This window comes from Actinia tenebrosa, unplaced genomic scaffold (assembly GCF_029948245.1).
Source record: "Actinia tenebrosa isolate PJP-AT-01 unplaced genomic scaffold, QUT_ActTen_1.0 PGA_scaffold10__47_contigs__length_13832649, whole genome shotgun sequence".
Lineage (NCBI taxonomy): Eukaryota > Metazoa > Cnidaria > Anthozoa > Actiniaria > Actiniidae > Actinia > Actinia tenebrosa.
Window position 1 is genome coordinate 1,645,882 of NW_028292570.1, and position 18,855 is coordinate 1,664,736.

Genomic DNA, 18,855 nt, shown 5'->3' on the forward strand with positions numbered 1-18,855 from the left:
CATCTGAAACGAGGAACCAGTAGACTGTAACACCCCGCTATTATACTCGAACTTCGAACTTTTGTTTTATATTCACAGACATATTGATAAGTATACAAAAAATACACATGAAGCAGTGAACAAAAACGTTACACTTTTTAGACCTGCAATTTCAAAATTTTGACAATTACACTCGGCATGCTTTCGCGATAAAAGTTCACATGGAAAAGTTGGTAACAAAGTAGCGAGAGAACTTAAGAAAAATAGCAGTCGACGGATAGTCGAGTCAGCCCTGAAAAGCTTATTTTATGAGTCGAAGGAAACATGGCAAATCAATCAACCCTTACGGATTGGAAGTCAGCCAGTCCATAAAATACCAGCGGAATCAAACGATTATAGTGATCCTTAAAACCTAAATGGAACATGTGGTCTGAGTTAAGTACTTCTCTTATTAGTCAGATGAAACGCAGAATAAGTAGACTGTAAGTTCAGATTATGATAAGGTTTTCAAAGAGATTGTTTACTTTCATAGATTTCCTTTTCAAGCATTAAGTGACGCTTGGAAAGTTTTCAAAATTGGACGGGCCTTTCACGAGTATCTATAAATTCCGAATTGTACGAAAAGATTATACGATTTCTTGTTTATGATCATTGAACTTAACGAAATTGAGCAACTTAAACGGAAGCTCTGGGGGGACTTCAGACTTCAGACTTCAGACTTCAGACTTCAGACTTCAGACTTCAGACTTCAGACTTCAGATTTAATAGTTTGTTTTATGGTCGTCCTGTGTTTCTGTGCTTGCTGTCAAGATGGCGTCAGAGATGGAACACGAGGTGAGATTTATTTATTTATTTATGCATAAAAGTAACAACTGTAAGGTTTCCAATTTTTTTCTATTTAAATTTAACTATTTAACGTTTATTTTGTAATTTTTGTAAGACTCCAACTTCAAACGGAACCAAATAGTCGGGCATAGTTTTACTAGGATCAAGGGTTCTACCGTGCAGGGTAGTCCGTTGTTTGTTGAACTTCCTCTAATAACGGGTCTTCATTTTTTTTTTGATATGAACCTCAACGATGTAATCTTGGTACTAATAAACCTAAATGTAAAAGTTAAGGGAGGTCACTATGGTACAGATTATAGATTTGACATTATTGAGAAGCTGCACCACAGGTAACTCAACATGCATGATTAATCTAAAGTTATTTGCACATTTTCCCTTTATATCCTACTTCATTACTTGGTGCCTGTACTGGATGGATACTAGCATGCATACTTTAAATGTTGGTTTGGTATTAGATAATGAAAAAGCCACCTTTAGAGTAGCCATTAGAGAGACACCCATTAACCAGTCACTTTTAATAATTTCTAGCTATATCAGGTACTGGAAACAGCCAATTTGGAAAGGCTGAAGAACACATTTATTGAGAATAAAGTGAGTACCACATGTCATAATGTGCAATTTTGAAATTATGGTCACAAATAACAAAAATATACACAATCTTGTTGTGTTTCAAACCCCCCTCTCTTTGCTTAGAGATTTCCTCATTTCTGGCAAAATAATAATAATACTTTGTTCTCAAATGTAAAAAGGAAGAACTTAGAAAACTATGATAATATTTTCCATCCTTTCTTCACACCTGACCACCTCCCCTAATTTCCTGAGATTTTTTGTTTGACCTTTTACATACATATATACATACACACTTTATTTTCTTTTCAGAAGCACTGAAAGAAAAAATACAATATGATAAAAAAGTTAAATATATAAAGTATAAATCTAAGATGATATATACTATATATACACCTGCCTCCAGGATTTTCTTTTAAGCAAATCTCTAAATGACTGATCAGTTTCTTAATGACATCATCAATTTATATTATACCAGGTGCACAGTGTTAAGGCATTAAGGATGGTGACCGATCACCAGTTTGAGGCAATGGGTTTAGCTATCGGAGAGACAGCAATGCTGCGAGCCATGATATTGCCAAGAAATAATGATCCTCAAGTCAACTCTCCAATACAAGGTATGGACTAGAAATCATTAACTCATTAAAATGGAACAATATAACACTAGCTTAACAAAAAACATTAGCCTCAAGCTAGCCTTTATCTACAGGCTGCTACAGAGATTTGAAAAATAATTCCCCTTTTTGTTCATCCTAGACACATTATCTGACAAATGTAGTACATAACCTCACAAATCTTCTTTGCGAGATACAACATAGCTTATTGATATGGATATTATTAGATTATATTTAATTATCTATTTTGGATTTACCAGCTTTGTTATTAATTTTTAAATTTCCTATCTTATTGAATAAGGATTTTTAAAAACTACTGCCATTTTTCCTGGGGTGGCCAAAGATGATCAGAATATGTCATATTTGGCTATTCCCTCCCCATCCGCTACTCCTGTAGATAAAAACCTATGCCAAAATGCATGTACTACAATTCTCAAACACATTAATAATTCAGGAGTTTTTCATCCAATGACCATGGTCTATTCAGTCAGGTAGATGCATCTTGTTGATCGATACCCCAATGAAACACTGTAGGAAGATCACTAATGATATGGGGGGAAAAACATCTAGATTCATCCACCTGACTTAACGGGACTATGAAACACGGTTCGAGATCACTAGTGTAGTCTAAATCTACATTGTGGTTGGAATTATCAAAAGAGTTAGAACCCCCCTGTTACCTCTTTAATTTCTCTCCCCTTTGCTCTGTTTGTCTGTCAAACTAACTACATACCTAATTTACATTTCCCCCCTAATTTTTGTTTTGTTCAAATATTACATTCCAGCCAATCCAAATCAACCAACTGTGTAAATCAGTAGCGTAGCTAGGGAGGGGGCAGGGGGGAGGGAGGGGGGGGGGAGTGCCCCCCAAAAATTTAAGAAGCTTTGTTAGAATGTATCCGAAAAAATATGAAAATTTAATATTTTTTATCTTTTTATTATGGGTGTCCCCCCACATTTTTCCTTTTCCTGGGTTCTAGCCACGCCACTGAGTGTAAATTACTAACTGGTAAGGAGTACAGGGGGTTGTAAATCATACCCCTGGTGGGCCTTCAAGTATCAAAAGGATAAAATATGACAAATATAGATTTATTATTAGTTATTATTACTATTATTAATTTTATCAGCTCCTTTAACGGTCTCATATCAAAACGTTTTTACACCTACTTGCAGAAACGTCATAAGAAAAAAGAACATAAGTAATTTAGTGAGAAAGGAATAAATTAAAGAGTAATGATGAAAAGGTAAATTATACACCGTGAAAAGATGAAAAAACTTACTGACGTTTCGGACGCTAGTCCTTCGTCGGAGTAAAAGAGAAAGAAGTGGTAGAAAGGAGTGTATATATGATAGAATAAGACAAAAGAAACCAATGAGAGCAAGGTAGGCAAGGAAACAAAAACAAACAATCAAAAGACAAAAGAAAAGGTTAGTTGAAAATAAAGCGTTCATTAATCCCGTTGGGACTAAGAGTGCCCAATAGGTGAATAAGCCGCATTTCTTTGGTCTTGCGACAATCATTGTTGCCGTTAAGCAAAGAAAGACCGAAAACAATGAAGTCAGAAAGAGAATGGTTAGCTAGATTAAAATGGCGGGAAACTGGTTTGGTGGGATCGTTATTGCGAATATCATAAAGATGATTGCAAATGCGATCACCAAGACGGCGGCCAGTCTCGCCCACATACAAAAGATTACAGCGGGTACATTTAATACAATATACAACATTAGAAGTGGTACAAACAAAATGGTCAGTGATTTTAACAGTTGATTTAGGACCGACAACAGAAGTGTGAGAGACTATGTGAGGACAAGTATAACAACGTTTACGAGAACAGCGAAAAGTACCAGGTTCTTTGTTAGAGGGAAGAACTCCCTTGACCAAGAAAGAACGGAGATTACGATCACGTTTATAGGAAAAGAGAGGGCGGTTGTTGAAAATAGCAGAAGTGCGAGTATCAGAGTCAAGCAGAGAAAAGTTGCGGTTAACAATGGGTTTAATGGAAATGTTAATAGGATGATACGTAAGAGTGAAAGGAATGCGGTCATTAGAGGGACGAGTGTGAGGAGTGAGAGCGGTGGTACGATCAATAGTAGAAACTTTACGAATGGCGCGATCAATAACATGAGCAGGATAATTACGCTTAAGGAAGAAGGAACGCATCTCAGAACATTTAACAGAAAAATCAAGATCATCACTACACAAACGACGAAGACGAAGAAATTGCGAGAACGGAATAGCGTTAAGAGTGTGCTTAGGATGAGAAGACGAGTAGAGTAAATAAGAATGAGAGTCAGTAGGTTTGTAATGGACACTAGTGCTAAGACGGTCGTCATTAACACTAAGCAAGATGTCAAGGAAAGTGACTGATGTTTCACTAACCTCCCACGTAAAGTCTAAGGCAGGGTGAAAAGAGTTAACAAAAGAGATGAAAGAATCTAAGTCATTACGCGAACAAGAAGTAGCACCAATACAATCATCAATATACCGTCCAAAAAACTCAGGTTTAGGTCCAGTATATTGTTGAAAAACAAGGTTTTCGATATAACCAACAAACAAATTGGCATAACTAGGGCCCATCTTAGTACCCATAGCAACACCGTTTATCTGCCGATAATACCGATCACCGAAAGAAAAACAATTAAGAGTAAGAACAAGTTCAGCTAAGCGTAACAAAGTGGGAGTGCTGGGCTCGAGGACAGGACGAAGATCGAAAAAATGCTGAAGAGCACGAAGGCCCTCATCATTAGGAATAACAGTATACAAAGATTTGACATCCATAGTAAACAAAAGCTTAGAAGAGTTATCAGGAAAGCGAAAATCGTTAAAAATACTAAGAGCGTGATTAGTATCCTTAATATAAGTAGGTAAAGACTGAACAATAGGCAGCATGAGAGAATCTAGATAGCTAGAGATGAGTTCGGTAGGACAACTACAAGCAGAAACAATAGGACGGCCAGGGTTGTTAGCTTTGTGAATCTTAGGAAGAAAATAGACGTGAGAAGTACGAGGAGTAATAACAAAAAGGTTTTTAGCAGTGGAGGGTAAAGAGCCATCAGAAATGAAAGAGTTAACAGTGTCTTTAACTAATTTTTGATTGTCAGGGGTAAGATCCTTATCCACTTCACAATAAAAATTAGTATCGGAGAGTTGACGTATAGCTTCCTGTTTATACAGGTCAGAACGCCAGACAACAACTGCACCGCCTTTGTCAGCGGGCTTAATAACAATGTCAGAACGATTGCGTAATTGACGTAAAGCCAACCACTCGTCCTTAGAAAGATTAGAATAACTGAGTTTACGGTTAAGATTGAGATTAGAAATATCACGGCGACACTTATTGACAAAAAGATCAAGAGAAGAAAATTGTCCCTCGGGAGGGACCCAGTTAGACTTACGAGGACAAAGGCGCTCAAAGACATCACGTTCACAGTTAGAGTTAGAAGAGTCGGAGAAAAAAGCTTTAAGGCGAGTACGGCGAAAAAAAGATTCAGAGTCTTTCTTGACCTGAAATTCATCAGATTTCTTAGCAAGAGGAACGAAGTTCAAACCCTTGCTAAGAACTGAAATTTCAGAATCAGAAAGAGGTAAATTTTCGGGAATGGTGACAACGGAATGACTGAAGACATTGTGATTGCTATGTTCAACATGTGTAAAAGGATCAAAACCAACAAGAGACACAAACTTATTACGCTTAGTAACAAACAAAGACTGGTACAAACGGCGGTTAAGAGTAAGAATGTGATTACGAATGGAGGAAACTAACACTGCCGGACAGACATTAGACAAGTCTCTGAGGCAAGCAGCAGTATCAAGAGTGAGGGCATCACGTTTACAGCACATACTACGAATAGTGGAACGCATGACAGAGCGAGAGAAAGTGGAACAAGCAGAAGAAACATCGGAAAAATACTGAGTAGAGTTGACACCAAAATTAGAAGCATGAAACTTAACACGAAAACCAACAGGAATGACTTTAGCATGAAGACAACGACCAATGAAATAGATATGACTAACAAAGCGTGTTTTAGCGAGAGTAAGGTTAAAGAGTTTGAGAGCGAGATTAGAGCTAATGTTAGGAAAAGGAAATAAAAAACTTACCATTTCCTTGCGGAGTTCCTTGATGATGTTCGGCATCTGAAATAGAATAAAAATGGTCGCAGTATATAGTAATAAAAAGATATAACTAGCTAAAAACTAGTGTGAGCTGCGTCGGTGTTTCTAATGAAACAGTAATGATGAAAAGGTAAATTATACACCGTGAAAAGATGAAAAAACTTACTGACGTTTCGGACGCTAGTCCTTCGTCGGAGTAAAAGAGAAAGAAGTGGTAGAAAGGAGTGTATATATGATAGAATAAGACAAAAGAAACCAATGAGAGCAAGGTAGGCAAGGAAACAAAAACAAACAATCAAAAGACAAAAGAAAAGGTTAGTTGAAAATAAAGCGTTCATTAATCCCGTTGGGACTAAGAGTGCCCAATAGGTGAATAAGCCGCATTTCTTTGGTCTTGCGACAATCATTGTTGCCGTTAAGCAAAGAAAGACCGAAAACAATGAAGTCAGAAAGAGAATGGTTAGCTAGATTAAAATGGCGGGAAACTGGTTTGGTGGGATCGTTATTGCGAATATCATAAAGATGATTGCAAATGCGATCACCAAGACGGCGGCCAGTCTCGCCCACATACAAAAGATTACAGCGGGTACATTTAATACAATATACAACATTAGAAGTGGTACAAACAAAATGGTCAGTGATTTTAACAGTTGATTTAGGACCGACAACAGAAGTGTGAGAGACTATGTGAGGACAAGTATAACAACGTTTACGAGAACAGCGAAAAGTACCAGGTTCTTTGTTAGAGGGAAGAACTCCCTTGACCAAGAAAGAACGGAGATTACGATCACGTTTATAGGAAAAGAGAGGGCGGTTGTTGAAAATAGCAGAAGTGCGAGTATCAGAGTCAAGCAGAGAAAAGTTGCGGTTAACAATGGGTTTAATGGAAATGTTAATAGGATGATACGTAAGAGTGAAAGGAATGCGGTCATTAGAGGGACGAGTGTGAGGAGTGAGAGCGGTGGTACGATCAATAGTAGAAACTTTACGAATGGCGCGATCAATAACATGAGCAGGATAATTACGCTTAAGGAAGAAGGAACGCATCTCAGAACATTTAACAGAAAAATCAAGATCATCACTACACAAACGACGAAGACGAAGAAATTGCGAGAACGGAATAGCGTTAAGAGTGTGCTTAGGATGAGAAGACGAGTAGAGTAAATAAGAATGAGAGTCAGTAGGTTTGTAATGGACACTAGTGCTAAGACGGTCGTCATTAACACTAAGCAAGATGTCAAGGAAAGTGACTGATGTTTCACTAACCTCCCACGTAAAGTCTAAGGCAGGGTGAAAAGAGTTAACAAAAGAGATGAAAGAATCTAAGTCATTACGCGAACAAGAAGTAGCACCAATACAATCATCAATATACCGTCCAAAAAACTCAGGTTTAGGTCCAGTATATTGTTGAAAAACAAGGTTTTCGATATAACCAACAAACAAATTGGCATAACTAGGGCCCATCTTAGTACCCATAGCAACACCGTTTATCTGCCGATAATACCGATCACCGAAAGAAAAACAATTAAGAGTAAGAACAAGTTCAGCTAAGCGTAACAAAGTGGGAGTGCTGGGCTCGAGGACAGGACGAAGATCGAAAAAATGCTGAAGAGCACGAAGGCCCTCATCATTAGGAATAACAGTATACAAAGATTTGACATCCATAGTAAACAAAAGCTTAGAAGAGTTATCAGGAAAGCGAAAATCGTTAAAAATACTAAGAGCGTGATTAGTATCCTTAATATAAGTAGGTAAAGACTGAACAATAGGCAGCATGAGAGAATCTAGATAGCTAGAGATGAGTTCGGTAGGACAACTACAAGCAGAAACAATAGGACGGCCAGGGTTGTTAGCTTTTACGTCAACTCTCCGATACTAATTTTTATTGTGAAGTGGATAAGGATCTTACCCCTGACAATCAAAAATTAGTTAAAGACACTGTTAACTCTTTCATTTCTGATGGCTCTTTACCCTCCACTGCTAAAAACCTTTTTGTTATTACTCCTCGTACTTCTCACGTCTATTTTCTTCCTAAGATTCACAAAGCTAACAACCCTGGCCGTCCTATTGTTTCTGCTTGTAGTTGTCCTACCGAACTCATCTCTAGCTATCTAGATTCTCTCATGCTGCCTATTGTTCAGTCTTTACCTACTTATATTAAGGATACTAATCACGCTCTTAGTATTTTTAACGATTTTCGCTTTCCTGATAACTCTTCTAAGCTTTTGTTTACTATGGATGTCAAATCTTTGTATACTGTTATTCCTAATGATGAGGGCCTTCGTGCTCTTCAGCATTTTTTCGATCTTCGTCCTGTCCTCGAGCCCAGCACTCCCACTTTGTTACGCTTAGCTGAACTTGTTCTTACTCTTAATTGTTTTTCTTTCGGTGATCGGTATTATCGGCAGATAAACGGTGTTGCTATGGGTACTAAGATGGGCCCTAGTTATGCCAATTTGTTTGTTGGTTATATCGAAAACCTTGTTTTTCAACAATATACTGGACCTAAACCTGAGTTTTTTGGACGGTATATTGATGATTGTATTGGTGCTACTTCTTGTTCGCGTAATGACTTAGATTCTTTCATCTCTTTTGTTAACTCTTTTCACCCTGCCTTAGACTTTACGTGGGAGGTTAGTGAAACATCAGTCACTTTCCTTGACATCTTGCTTAGTGTTAATGACGACCGTCTTAGCACTAGTGTCCATTACAAACCTACTGACTCTCATTCTTATTTACTCTACTCGTCTTCTCATCCTAAGCACACTCTTAACGCTATTCCGTTCTCGCAATTTCTTCGTCTTCGTCGTTTGTGTAGTGATGATCTTGATTTTTCTGTTAAATGTTCTGAGATGCGTTCCTTCTTCCTTAAGCGTAATTATCCTGCTCATGTTATTGATCGCGCCATTCGTAAAGTTTCTACTATTGATCGTACCACCGCTCTCACTCCTCACACTCGTCCCTCTAATGACCGCATTCCTTTCACTCTTACGTATCATCCTATTAACATTTCCATTAAACCCATTGTTAACCGCAACTTTTCTCTGCTTGACTCTGATACTCGCACTTCTGCTATTTTCAACAACCGCCCTCTCTTTTCCTATAAACGTGATCGTAATCTCCGTTCTTTCTTGGTCAAGGGAGTTCTTCCCTCTAACAAAGAACCTGGTACTTTTCGCTGTTCTCGTAAACGTTGTTATACTTGTCCTCACATAGTCTCTCACACTTCTGTTGTCGGTCCTAAATCAACTGTTAAAATCACTGACCATTTTGTTTGTACCACTTCTAATGTTGTATATTGTATTAAATGTACCCGCTGTAATCTTTTGTATGTGGGCGAGACTGGCCGCCGTCTTGGTGATCGCATTTGCAATCATCTTTATGATATTCGCAATAACGATCCCACCAAACCAGTTTCCCGCCATTTTAATCTAGCTAACCATTCTCTTTCTGACTTCATTGTTTTCGGTCTTTCTTTGCTTAACGGCAACAATGATTGTCGCAAGACCAAAGAAATGCGGCTTATTCACCTATTGGGCACTCTTAGTCCCAACGGGATTAATGAACGCTTTATTTTCAACTAACCTTTTCTTTTGTCTTTTGATTGTTTGTTTTTGTTTCCTTGCCTACCTTGCTCTCATTGGTTTCTTTTGTCTTATTCTATCATATATACACTCCTTTCTACCACTTCTTTCTCTTTTACTCCGACGAAGGACTAGCGTCCGAAACGTCAGTAAGTTTTTTCATCTTTTCACGGTGTATAATTTACCTTTTCATCATTACTGTTTCATTAGAAACACCGACGCAGCTCACACTAGTTTTTAGCTAGTTATATCTTTTTAATAAATTAAAGACAAAAGAAGATCAATGAAGCTGAACTCTGAAGACAAAAGAAAGAGTTCAGCTTCAGTGATCTTCTTTTGTCAACCTAATTTATTCCTATCCCACTAAACTACAAATGTTCTTTTTTCCTATTACAACGTTGTTGCAAGTAGGTGTATGTTTTCAAGTAGTCAATTGTACGTAAATTGTGTGCGTAAAACAAGGAAATATGAAATAAACTTTCCATCATTATCATTATTATTATTATCACAATTATGGCAAGAAATAGACTGCAATCAAAATAACACGAAAATATTATTTGTTTTAGATAACAGGAAGGAAGAAATAAGGCGAGCCATCGACAAAATAAAAAACGAAAGAAAGAATGTAAAAAAAAAAGAGCCTGCATCCACAAAGACCGAAAGCAAAGTAAAGCAGAAGAAAATAAGAATAGGATGGCTACATAGAACACAAGGCGCCAGGTTCAAGCAAGTGAGAAGAACTGGCGGGGGCTCTATACGTCAAATTACATACACTGATGATAACGCTATAACAGTAGAGTTCCTTAAAAGTGAAGGGCAACGCATGTTCTTTCCAGGAGCTACTTCCATACACGGTCCTTTAAAGAACAGGAAAGTTGAACTTGGCAATTTCGAGCAAGAGCCTGTCGACGAATTTTCCGACACTGAGGGAAAGGAATGCACTTACCCAGAGTACCTCCGTAGTCGAGGCCTCTATGCAAGTCGTTCGTGCATATATTTAATGACGACTGAAATACCACAACAAGATGACAAGAAAAGCGATGAGAAAGAAACGCCAACGTCAGAGTACGTGCCAATGACCATAGTTTCTACTCCAAAGTATGGTGTTTACAGTGCAGAAGGCGACTACATTGACGTAAAAAGCAATGTCTTAGATATCACATACGAAGAAACTAAAGAGTCATCATATTCTGAAGTTATCATGCGATCGTTATCTTCATGTAGACACCAGTGCTACGACCTACAGTGTTTGAATGATCCATTCACACAAGACACCAAACTAGATAACTACGATCCCTTAGAAAACAATTTTACAGTAACTGAGATAACAAAAGGCAACACCTGTTATCTCAAGAGGAATTTTGCCGATACAGAGTCTGAAGTGTCTGAAGAAAGTTTCAGTTTTCCTCAGTGTCCTATGGACCACACATCAAATGAAATCATTCTCCATCCCCCCTCTGAAGTTTGGGGATATGACGACAACAAGCTTTTACTATGTGTTGTTGCTGCTTGCCATGGAGACCCTGCCTATTATAAATGGTATCTTAATGGAGAAATAATAAAAGAAGGACATGGTTTGTGTTGCCTTCCGGTTGGTGCAACAGGGGACTACAAGGTTGAAGTACAAAGCAAAGGAAAAGCGAAAGTCTCAGATTCTGTGGCGGTTAAGCCTTGGAGATCCAAACCTTTGCCTAGAATAGAAGAAGTTCACGATGATGCTGATTCTAGTCTTCTTCTTTGCAAGTTGCCAATCATTGACATCAAGGATGTCGACTTCAACCCAAGAGATGAAATTGGAAGAGGTTCTTTTGGAGTGGTATATAAAGGTGTATGGGCGGGAACTCCGATTGCATTGAAACATATAAAATTGCGAAATGCCAAAAGGATGCAACCTGTTTTTGAAGCAGAAGTGCAGGTACACAGTATGCTTCGCCATCCCAATATCGTCCAAATAATGGCCATGTCCCTGCTCAAGAATTCTGTTTACATAGTGTCAGAATTAGTGGACGGGTTTAACCTAGAAGATATTTTATTTTGTGATGAAAGTTCTGAAGCACACAGCCATCGAGAAATGCTGCTTCAAGACAAAGTCCTTGTTGCCAAACAAATATGTCAAGCAGTGACCTATTTGCATCATCTGAAACCTGCAGTAGTGCACCGCGACATCAAGCCAGCAAATGTCCTAGTTGACAAGAAATCTGTTGCGACGAAACTGTGCGATATGGGACTGAGCAAAATCAAGACAGGAATAGCAACCACAGCTACCAATGGAGTCCTGGGTACGCCGCAATATCTAGCTCCTGAATGTTTACTGGACAAACAACCAGGAACATTACACTCAGATATATGGTCCCTTGGTTGCACATTGGTTGAGCTTGTTTCAGAAAAAGATTGTTGGCAAGACGTATCTGGGGAGGCTTGTGTCGATGTGGAATCACTGCTGAAGAACAAGAAAAGCCCTGAAGCATTAAACCAGTTGCCTCCTATTCTAACCAACTGTTTGGAGTACGATCCAACGAAACGTCCACGTGCAATTGATATCCTTAATGCGGTGTCATTTTGGGCAAGGGGCAAATAAGTCAAAGCCCTTGAACATCTTCTCAGTATTACGTCCGTGTGTCACTAAATCAGAGGCGGATTTAGGGGTGGTAACGGGATTGACTAGTCACCCCCCGTTCAAAAATCCTGAATCCGCCTCTGCTGATTGTACTAAAGAGAAATTGAAACTCCAGTAAGTTTTGGACAGTCCGGCGTCAATAGCCCGTTCGACTGCAAATGACAGGAGAACTTTAGGTTTTGAATGTTTTGTTATAGTTAGACATATCATATTTAAAATTACTTTTGAAAAGGAATCTTTAAACGATAGAGTACAAACAGTAAAATTGTGCAATAGTTTTCACTATCAAGTCCTATACAGTGCTATTTTTATAGGTCTAAATAATGCAAAGTATTGTTTAAAAACCTATTGAAAACAATAAGATTAGCAGAATTGATCGCTATTTAGCGCGCACTATGTTTAGTTTTAATATTTTTTTAAAATTACACACTTTTAGTTTTTATGCTTTATTCCATTCGGCGTTGTGCGTTAATTATTTAAACAAATATACAGTCGGTTTTTGTTCAGTTTCAGGTAATCCTGAAAGACACATAAAGGCAATCCCCTCTGCCTGTCGTACTATGGCCGTTCGTACACATGCGTTCGATCTTGGTTGAGCTTAGGGTAATGATTGATTATTAGAGATTATATACTTTATGTTATCATAGTTATTGTTATTGATGATACTTAATTTTTTTTGATTGAAAATATGATAGTTATTATAATTGATGACATAATTATTGTTAGTATCATCATCTTTGATGATAATTGAACTACTGTTATTTATGACATAGAAATGTTTATTAAAGATGTCACAGTTATTGTAATTGATGTCATAAAAGCATAATAAAACTTGTATTTTTTCAGTATTTAAAGCGAGCTATAAGTCTAACAAAGTCTTGATTACGAAAATGTTTGGAAACTTCAAGTAAAAATGTTCAAGTCGACTCCCTTTACAAACAGCGTAGCTCTTCAATAAGTTCGACATACAGATCGCAAGCTGCACCAACTGTGTTTGGTCTCTCAGTAAATGGCCTTAGCAGATGTAGTAGTTGTAGAAAGTCATCAGTGTAGTCAGGAGGTGGTGGACTTGCATATTCGTCTAAACAAATTTCAACGTCCACCGTTATCCCAAAGTTTTCTGAATCGTACAATTCAGGTGAAAAGTAAATGACATTTGGTCTACCGGATGGACATTCTCCATTTTTGTTGCTTCTGATTGGATGAGAGTTCCATTCCTTAACTGTCCTTTGAAGCTCAGCCCGAAGCACACCCATGAAGCAATACCTTAAACACTGAATGTGTACGGGATCATGACCATTGTACAATCCCCTATCCCTGAGATCTTTAAACATATTTATCCACCAACCTGTGCAGGACTTTCTCAACAACGCCGACCATGCCTCTATTCTTTGGTTTGCTGTGCTTTTCCCATACATGAAGCTTTTCACCCCAGCGAATGCATCGTTGCCGTCGTAGCGGAAAAATGGTTGTAAAACCTCGATTGTTGTATTTTCCGTGCCCAAATCACATCGGAGAATTCTTGGGGCTTGCTGATGCTGTTCCAAGTATTTCAGGTAATACCAAGCAATTACCGCTGGATCATTATTCGTTGGGGACACGTGTAACCATAGAACTCGTCTGCTGTATCCATCCATAGCACCATGAATAGCAAACCCGAAAGGTTTAAGTTTGTCATAACCGTCAGCATGCCATAAATAATTAGGGCCAGGTGCAACGTACTTCCTTCTAGATAGTCTGTGACGTTTCCTTGTTTCAACTCCTATCGGATCAATAACTTTCATGAGTTGCCTTACGGTTTTTTGATTAACACGTAAATTATGCTCTTCTTGTATGCGTCTCCACATCGTTCGATACCCGATACTCCCCCCACTGTCCTGTAGTTGTCATTCAATTGCCCTGACAATATCGTCAATATCGGATTCCTCGCCACAAAACACTCTTCGTTTCAGATGGAGACGAGACAATATCCTTTTCAACTGTCTCACACATAGTTTTATGCCATGGACTGTTAGAAGTGTAGCCACAATTTCCACATATCTGTATCCTTTTATAAAATAGTACGTGATAAGACGTTCTCTGTTTTCTCCTGAGCAATATGGAAATCCAGTAAACAGAATTACAACTAGCAGCCACTTGGTCTGTAAAAATTATTAATAAATCAAATATATTATTCTTTCCTCATCTACTCTGACACCAAGCAACATGCTTACCCTTTTGCTCTTTAGCATAGAAATTTTTTTTTTTGGCTAGCCCTACCTCGTGGCGTTTTATAGCAATCCACTAGTTCACTAATTTTGTCTCCCACTCAAGCAGTCGAAAGAAGCTAATTAGTGGAAAAAAAACCTTTGTTATATAACATTAAGTATGCTATAATCTGAATTACCTTTTTGTCCATTACTACTGAACCTGAGCATTTGTCTTCAGTACACCAAGCATACAAAGCAATAAATGGCCGGTTGTCGGTGTTAAAACACAGGACGACCATAAAACAAACTATTAAATCTGAAGTCTGAAGTATGAAGTATGAAGTATGAAGTATGAAGTCTGAAGTCTGAAGTCTGAAGTCTGAAGTCTGAAGTCTGAAGTCTGAAGTCCCCCCAGAGCTTCCGTACTCAACAGAGTACAATTTGGGATTTAATTGTACTCTTCTTGTTCAAACAGAACTTCGACTCGGGTGTAATGTTTTCCCATCTCAGACAACGTGTCATTCCCTTGAGAGTAAGATTCTTTGTTTGAGTTGTATTCATATTTATGTGTCTTCTCATGTGCAACCGAGCGCAACCATAAAACAAAGAAATGATACTCTAGGCAATGACACGCGGTTTGAATTGGGAAAACATTACGCCCGAACCAAGGAGGTCTATTCCATAGCACGACTTTCTATTCGCATTAATTTTGTATTATTATTATTATTATTACTTATTTATTTATCTCAAGCCCGAAATGGACTCGCATTACATTGCAATATCCAACAAGTACGATTACCTATACGAGCCCCTCCATCATGCTAGAGCTCCACTTATCATCAACAACCTAAAACTGAAACCAGACGATCTGATGTTGGATATCGGGGCTGCTACCGGTCAACAAGCACATCTGATATGGAAGCAAGCGGGACTCAAGAACCCTGTGACGTGTGTGGAGCCTTGTGAAGCACTCTTTGAACATGCAAGAAAACTGGATGGTACTGTGCCTGTGATGCAAACAGCAGAACAGTTTTGTGATCATTTAGTTCAAGTGGGAAGTCAGGTTTGTGATCTTACTTAAAAGCGAATAAACAAATGTATCAAAGTTATTTGCAGCTCTAACATGTTTTATTTGGTTTAGCGTCAATTCAACAAGGTGCTGCTTTGTGGTGTAGTGCATCATATCGATGACATTGTTAAATGCCTTGGACAGATCCTCGACTACCTCCCCAAAAATGGTGTTTGTTTCATTTCAAATCAGTCGTTTACCGAAAAATCCTTATCATCTCTGCCGCTGACAGCTTTCCAGCTACGATACTTCAAGGAGACGTCAAACCCATTTGATATCATATTACCCTACGTCAAAAGCCGTGATGATGTCATTACAGAAGTGACCAATGATGAGCCTTCTTTCAGAATTCCCAAAAGTAGGTGGTACTACATGATTCGCAATTACTTTTGGTCGCATTTCCATCAATACACGGATAAAGAGATCGAAGAAAGCATCAAAGAGCTGGATAATGGGAGATTTAAACAAGTCAAAGATGATGAACTGATAACTGTAGTATATAAAGTTACTGGAGTCAAAATAACAAAGAAAGAAATATTGAAAGGCATTTGATTATAAAGTTTATGGCGACAAGTTTAGTAGACGTTTCGTTATGAGTGAATATACATAACTATGGCAATGAAATTTAAATACTGCATGTACATCAAATAATTAGAATCGAAAGGCAATTTGTATTTGAATTTATTTGAATTATTTATACACTTATTATAATAATTTCGAGGGAAATAACTAAGGTAAAAGAATATATAGATAAATGAAAATTTAACGGTAGTTTCAGCATTTCAAACTGCTGAATAGGGGACTAAAATGATAAATCGTTCTATGTGATTCCCCATTTCATAGCTGTGAAGTTTTAGGTTCAAGGTTCAAGGTTCAATTTCGTTTTCCGCTGATTCAAATAAAGTGAAATAATAATAGACAATTGTGGACGACTACCAAGCCGATTCCCTCTTCAGTTTCCTCTTCAGTTGCTTAAAATATGTGGCAGTTGCATAAAATCCCCACCCCCTCCCCCTAAATCCCCCAACCTCCCATAGCTCCTATCGGTGCCTTCCCTGGGCGATAAATGATAAAGGTCCCTAAGTAATAGAAATAACATCATCATCTTATATCTCGATACAGGTTTGCAACATTTATCATCGCTGCCTCATGTTAGTGTCTTTCATTTTCATTGCTCGAGGATTTTTAGTTCTTACTAAGGAATTTAAAATGTCTTTTGATGTCTGCTGTTTGTTCTTCTGGTTCATTATTTCTGTCTGAAAATGGAGAAAGATAAGGTACTGAGATACTCAACACAAAGTAGGATTATTGGTAGGCAATCTTTATTACATATAAGCGAGCAAAAGCAAATATCGATCCATGCACGCACTCACGTAAACAACGCTTTTCCTTTATTCAGTATGGTCAAGGTAGAAGTAGTCCATACTTTGTAGTATTGCATGCAGTATTTCTTGATTATCAAGAACCTTAATGAAGCAGATGGCGTAGAAAAATGTTATGTACATTCCACTAAAGCATGGTGAGTCATACGCTATGCATGATGGGATAGTCTGTTGGCTTATGAAACAAAAATTAACAACTCAATCACCTCCGACGGGACTCGAACCCGCAACCTTCGGCTTAGGAGGCCGACGTCATATCCATTAGACTACAGAGGCTTTTATACAATATAACAATTTTGCGTCGCGTCTCAGCCTTCAACCATGGGAATCAGTTCCCGAAATCGGTGTCCCATTAGCCATTCCGAGGTTAAGGAAAACAATGGGTCGAGTTGGCATTGTCCCCGTTTTAGGGAACATATTTCTAAGATGGCGACTATTTTGTCCACCAAAACAGTCCCACAATGCAGTGCAATACTAACTCGACCCAGTCTCTTCCTTAACCTCGGAATGGCTAATAGTTAGCTAGAGCTGTAGTGATATCGGCAGGAATGATGTTTTGAAGGATGAAAGAAAACAATGGGCTACATAGAAGAGAGTCTATGCGGAAATCTAACTATACGTGGGAGAAAGAATAAGAAAATAAACACAGCAGAAAGACTAGCCTAATAATAGTTAAATTAGGTAAATTCGTCCTCATACGCACGCACAAAGGAGATTTCACCTTTTGTTTTTCGATGAAAAACTACAAACAATTATAGTAAAACATGTAGGGTTTTTAAATCCTTCCTTTTCCATAATGTATTTTTGATCAAGGCGTTGGTTCAGCCACTTAATGTTCATTAGCTTAAAAGCTCACATTTTCATGGGTGCTGCAAATTGCTATTTGGCCAAAGCAAAACGCTGCTTAATCAACATTTTTTACTAAATTTAGTTTATCTTAAGTCAGCATGTCGGCTTATTGTCCAGCAATGAAGAAGCACTAGTTACCGTTCTCTGCAAGCTGATTTGCGTTTGATTTGATTTTGGGCGAGGCGACAGACAATAATGTGGTCAGGTGAAAATTGAATAAAATTCCCGTCGATAATCTTACCAGATATGTGTGTGATTTTAAAGTAGGCGTTTTATTCTGTACTAGCATTCGATTGAGTATTTGTGGTCAGGGAAAAAATCTCTATGGTTGTGTTGTGGTTAAAGATTACTTTGAACAAAGACAATTGAAAATGATTTTAAAAAACTGCATTTATTCGCAACAGCGATCGCAAGTAATGGTTTAATCTCGATATTTTATGCTACAAATTAAAGTTAATTTAATACCTCTGAACTCAAACATAAAACACATAAAAAATATCTAGAAAACGAATAATACGAGTCGCCGGTTTCCTGTATGTGGGCATAGTGTAGTTTTGAATATTATGGCTGCTCTTTTGATTCAAAAGATATCAGCTCACATTGCTCAATAGGACTAGTTGTTAGAAACCAAGAAAGGCTGCGATGCCTGTTTAGCTTTGGGCTCGAAGATACTGACTCATCTCCTAGGCTCCGAGACCATCAACATGGAATGTTTACACGAATCGTAACACTTATTTCAAGCCAAAAATCAACTTGATTTGTTTTCTTCTTTTCAGTATTCTTCTTCTTCGTGAATCGAAAAATTGATCTACAAAGGCGATGAATATTGGAGCTAGTTGCTCTTTTTCTTACCATCGCCGATGGAGTATTTAATGGCTTACTTTATGTATTATTACTGGAGGCAAAGTTTGACGTATTTGGTAGGCATCAATCAATCAAACGAACACAAGATAAAAGAATAATAATAATGTTATGTAGCTGAAGTCAAATCTTAAAAATAAATTCTTTTTCTTGATCTTGATTTTATAATAAAATGTATATAAAA

The 18,855-nt window shown here is 37.9% G+C and overlaps 6 protein-coding genes and 1 non-coding gene across 7 annotated transcripts; 3 read left to right on the top strand and 4 right to left on the bottom strand.

Annotated features, from left to right (window-relative positions):
• The first annotated feature begins 741 nt into the window (after window positions 1-741).
• Window positions 742-12,710, top strand: LOC148912713 (uncharacterized). The gene is made up of 4 exons (XM_089026696.1): window positions 742-813; window positions 1,354-1,416; window positions 1,871-2,009; window positions 10,271-12,710. Exons 1-4 carry the CDS (start codon window positions 790-792, stop codon window positions 12,280-12,282), a joined length of 2,238 nt encoding a protein of 745 aa, XP_088882822.1. The 5' UTR covers window positions 742-789; the 3' UTR covers window positions 12,283-12,710.
• On the bottom strand, window positions 3,250-5,591 carry LOC148912714 (uncharacterized). Its single transcript, XM_089026544.1, has one exon. It carries the CDS (start codon window positions 4,894-4,896, stop codon window positions 3,436-3,438), a length of 1,461 nt encoding a protein of 486 aa, XP_088882670.1. The 5' UTR covers window positions 4,897-5,591; the 3' UTR covers window positions 3,250-3,435.
• Window positions 6,068-7,970, bottom strand: LOC148912715 (uncharacterized). The gene has a single exon (XM_089026545.1). The coding sequence runs from the start codon at window positions 7,894-7,896 to the stop codon at window positions 6,436-6,438; it is 1,461 nt and encodes a 486-aa protein (XP_088882671.1). The 5' UTR covers window positions 7,897-7,970; the 3' UTR covers window positions 6,068-6,435.
• On the top strand, window positions 8,016-9,927 carry LOC148912716 (uncharacterized). Its single transcript, XM_089026546.1, has one exon. The coding sequence runs from the start codon at window positions 8,244-8,246 to the stop codon at window positions 9,702-9,704; it is 1,461 nt and encodes a 486-aa protein (XP_088882672.1). The 5' UTR covers window positions 8,016-8,243; the 3' UTR covers window positions 9,705-9,927.
• Window positions 12,711-13,079: 369 nt separating the features above from the next.
• Window positions 13,080-14,929, bottom strand: LOC148912717 (uncharacterized). The gene is made up of 2 exons (XM_089026697.1): window positions 14,708-14,929; window positions 13,080-14,462 (listed from the first exon to the last, which is right to left on the bottom strand). The coding sequence occupies exon 2, from the start codon at window positions 14,166-14,168 to the stop codon at window positions 13,254-13,256; it is 915 nt and encodes a 304-aa protein (XP_088882823.1). The 5' UTR covers window positions 14,169-14,462; window positions 14,708-14,929; the 3' UTR covers window positions 13,080-13,253.
• A 192-nt stretch (window positions 14,930-15,121) lies between these two features.
• LOC116305700 (uncharacterized) lies at window positions 15,122-16,222 on the top strand. Its single transcript, XM_031715667.2, has 2 exons — window positions 15,122-15,573; window positions 15,652-16,222. The coding sequence occupies exons 1-2, from the start codon at window positions 15,268-15,270 to the stop codon at window positions 16,129-16,131; spliced, it is 786 nt and encodes a 261-aa protein (XP_031571527.1). The 5' UTR covers window positions 15,122-15,267; the 3' UTR covers window positions 16,132-16,222.
• A 942-nt stretch (window positions 16,223-17,164) lies between these two features.
• Trnar-ccu (transfer RNA arginine (anticodon CCU)) lies at window positions 17,165-17,237 on the bottom strand. Its single transcript has one exon. It is a non-coding gene; the product is annotated as a tRNA-Arg (tRNA).
• Window positions 17,238-18,855: the final 1,618 nt, after the last annotated feature.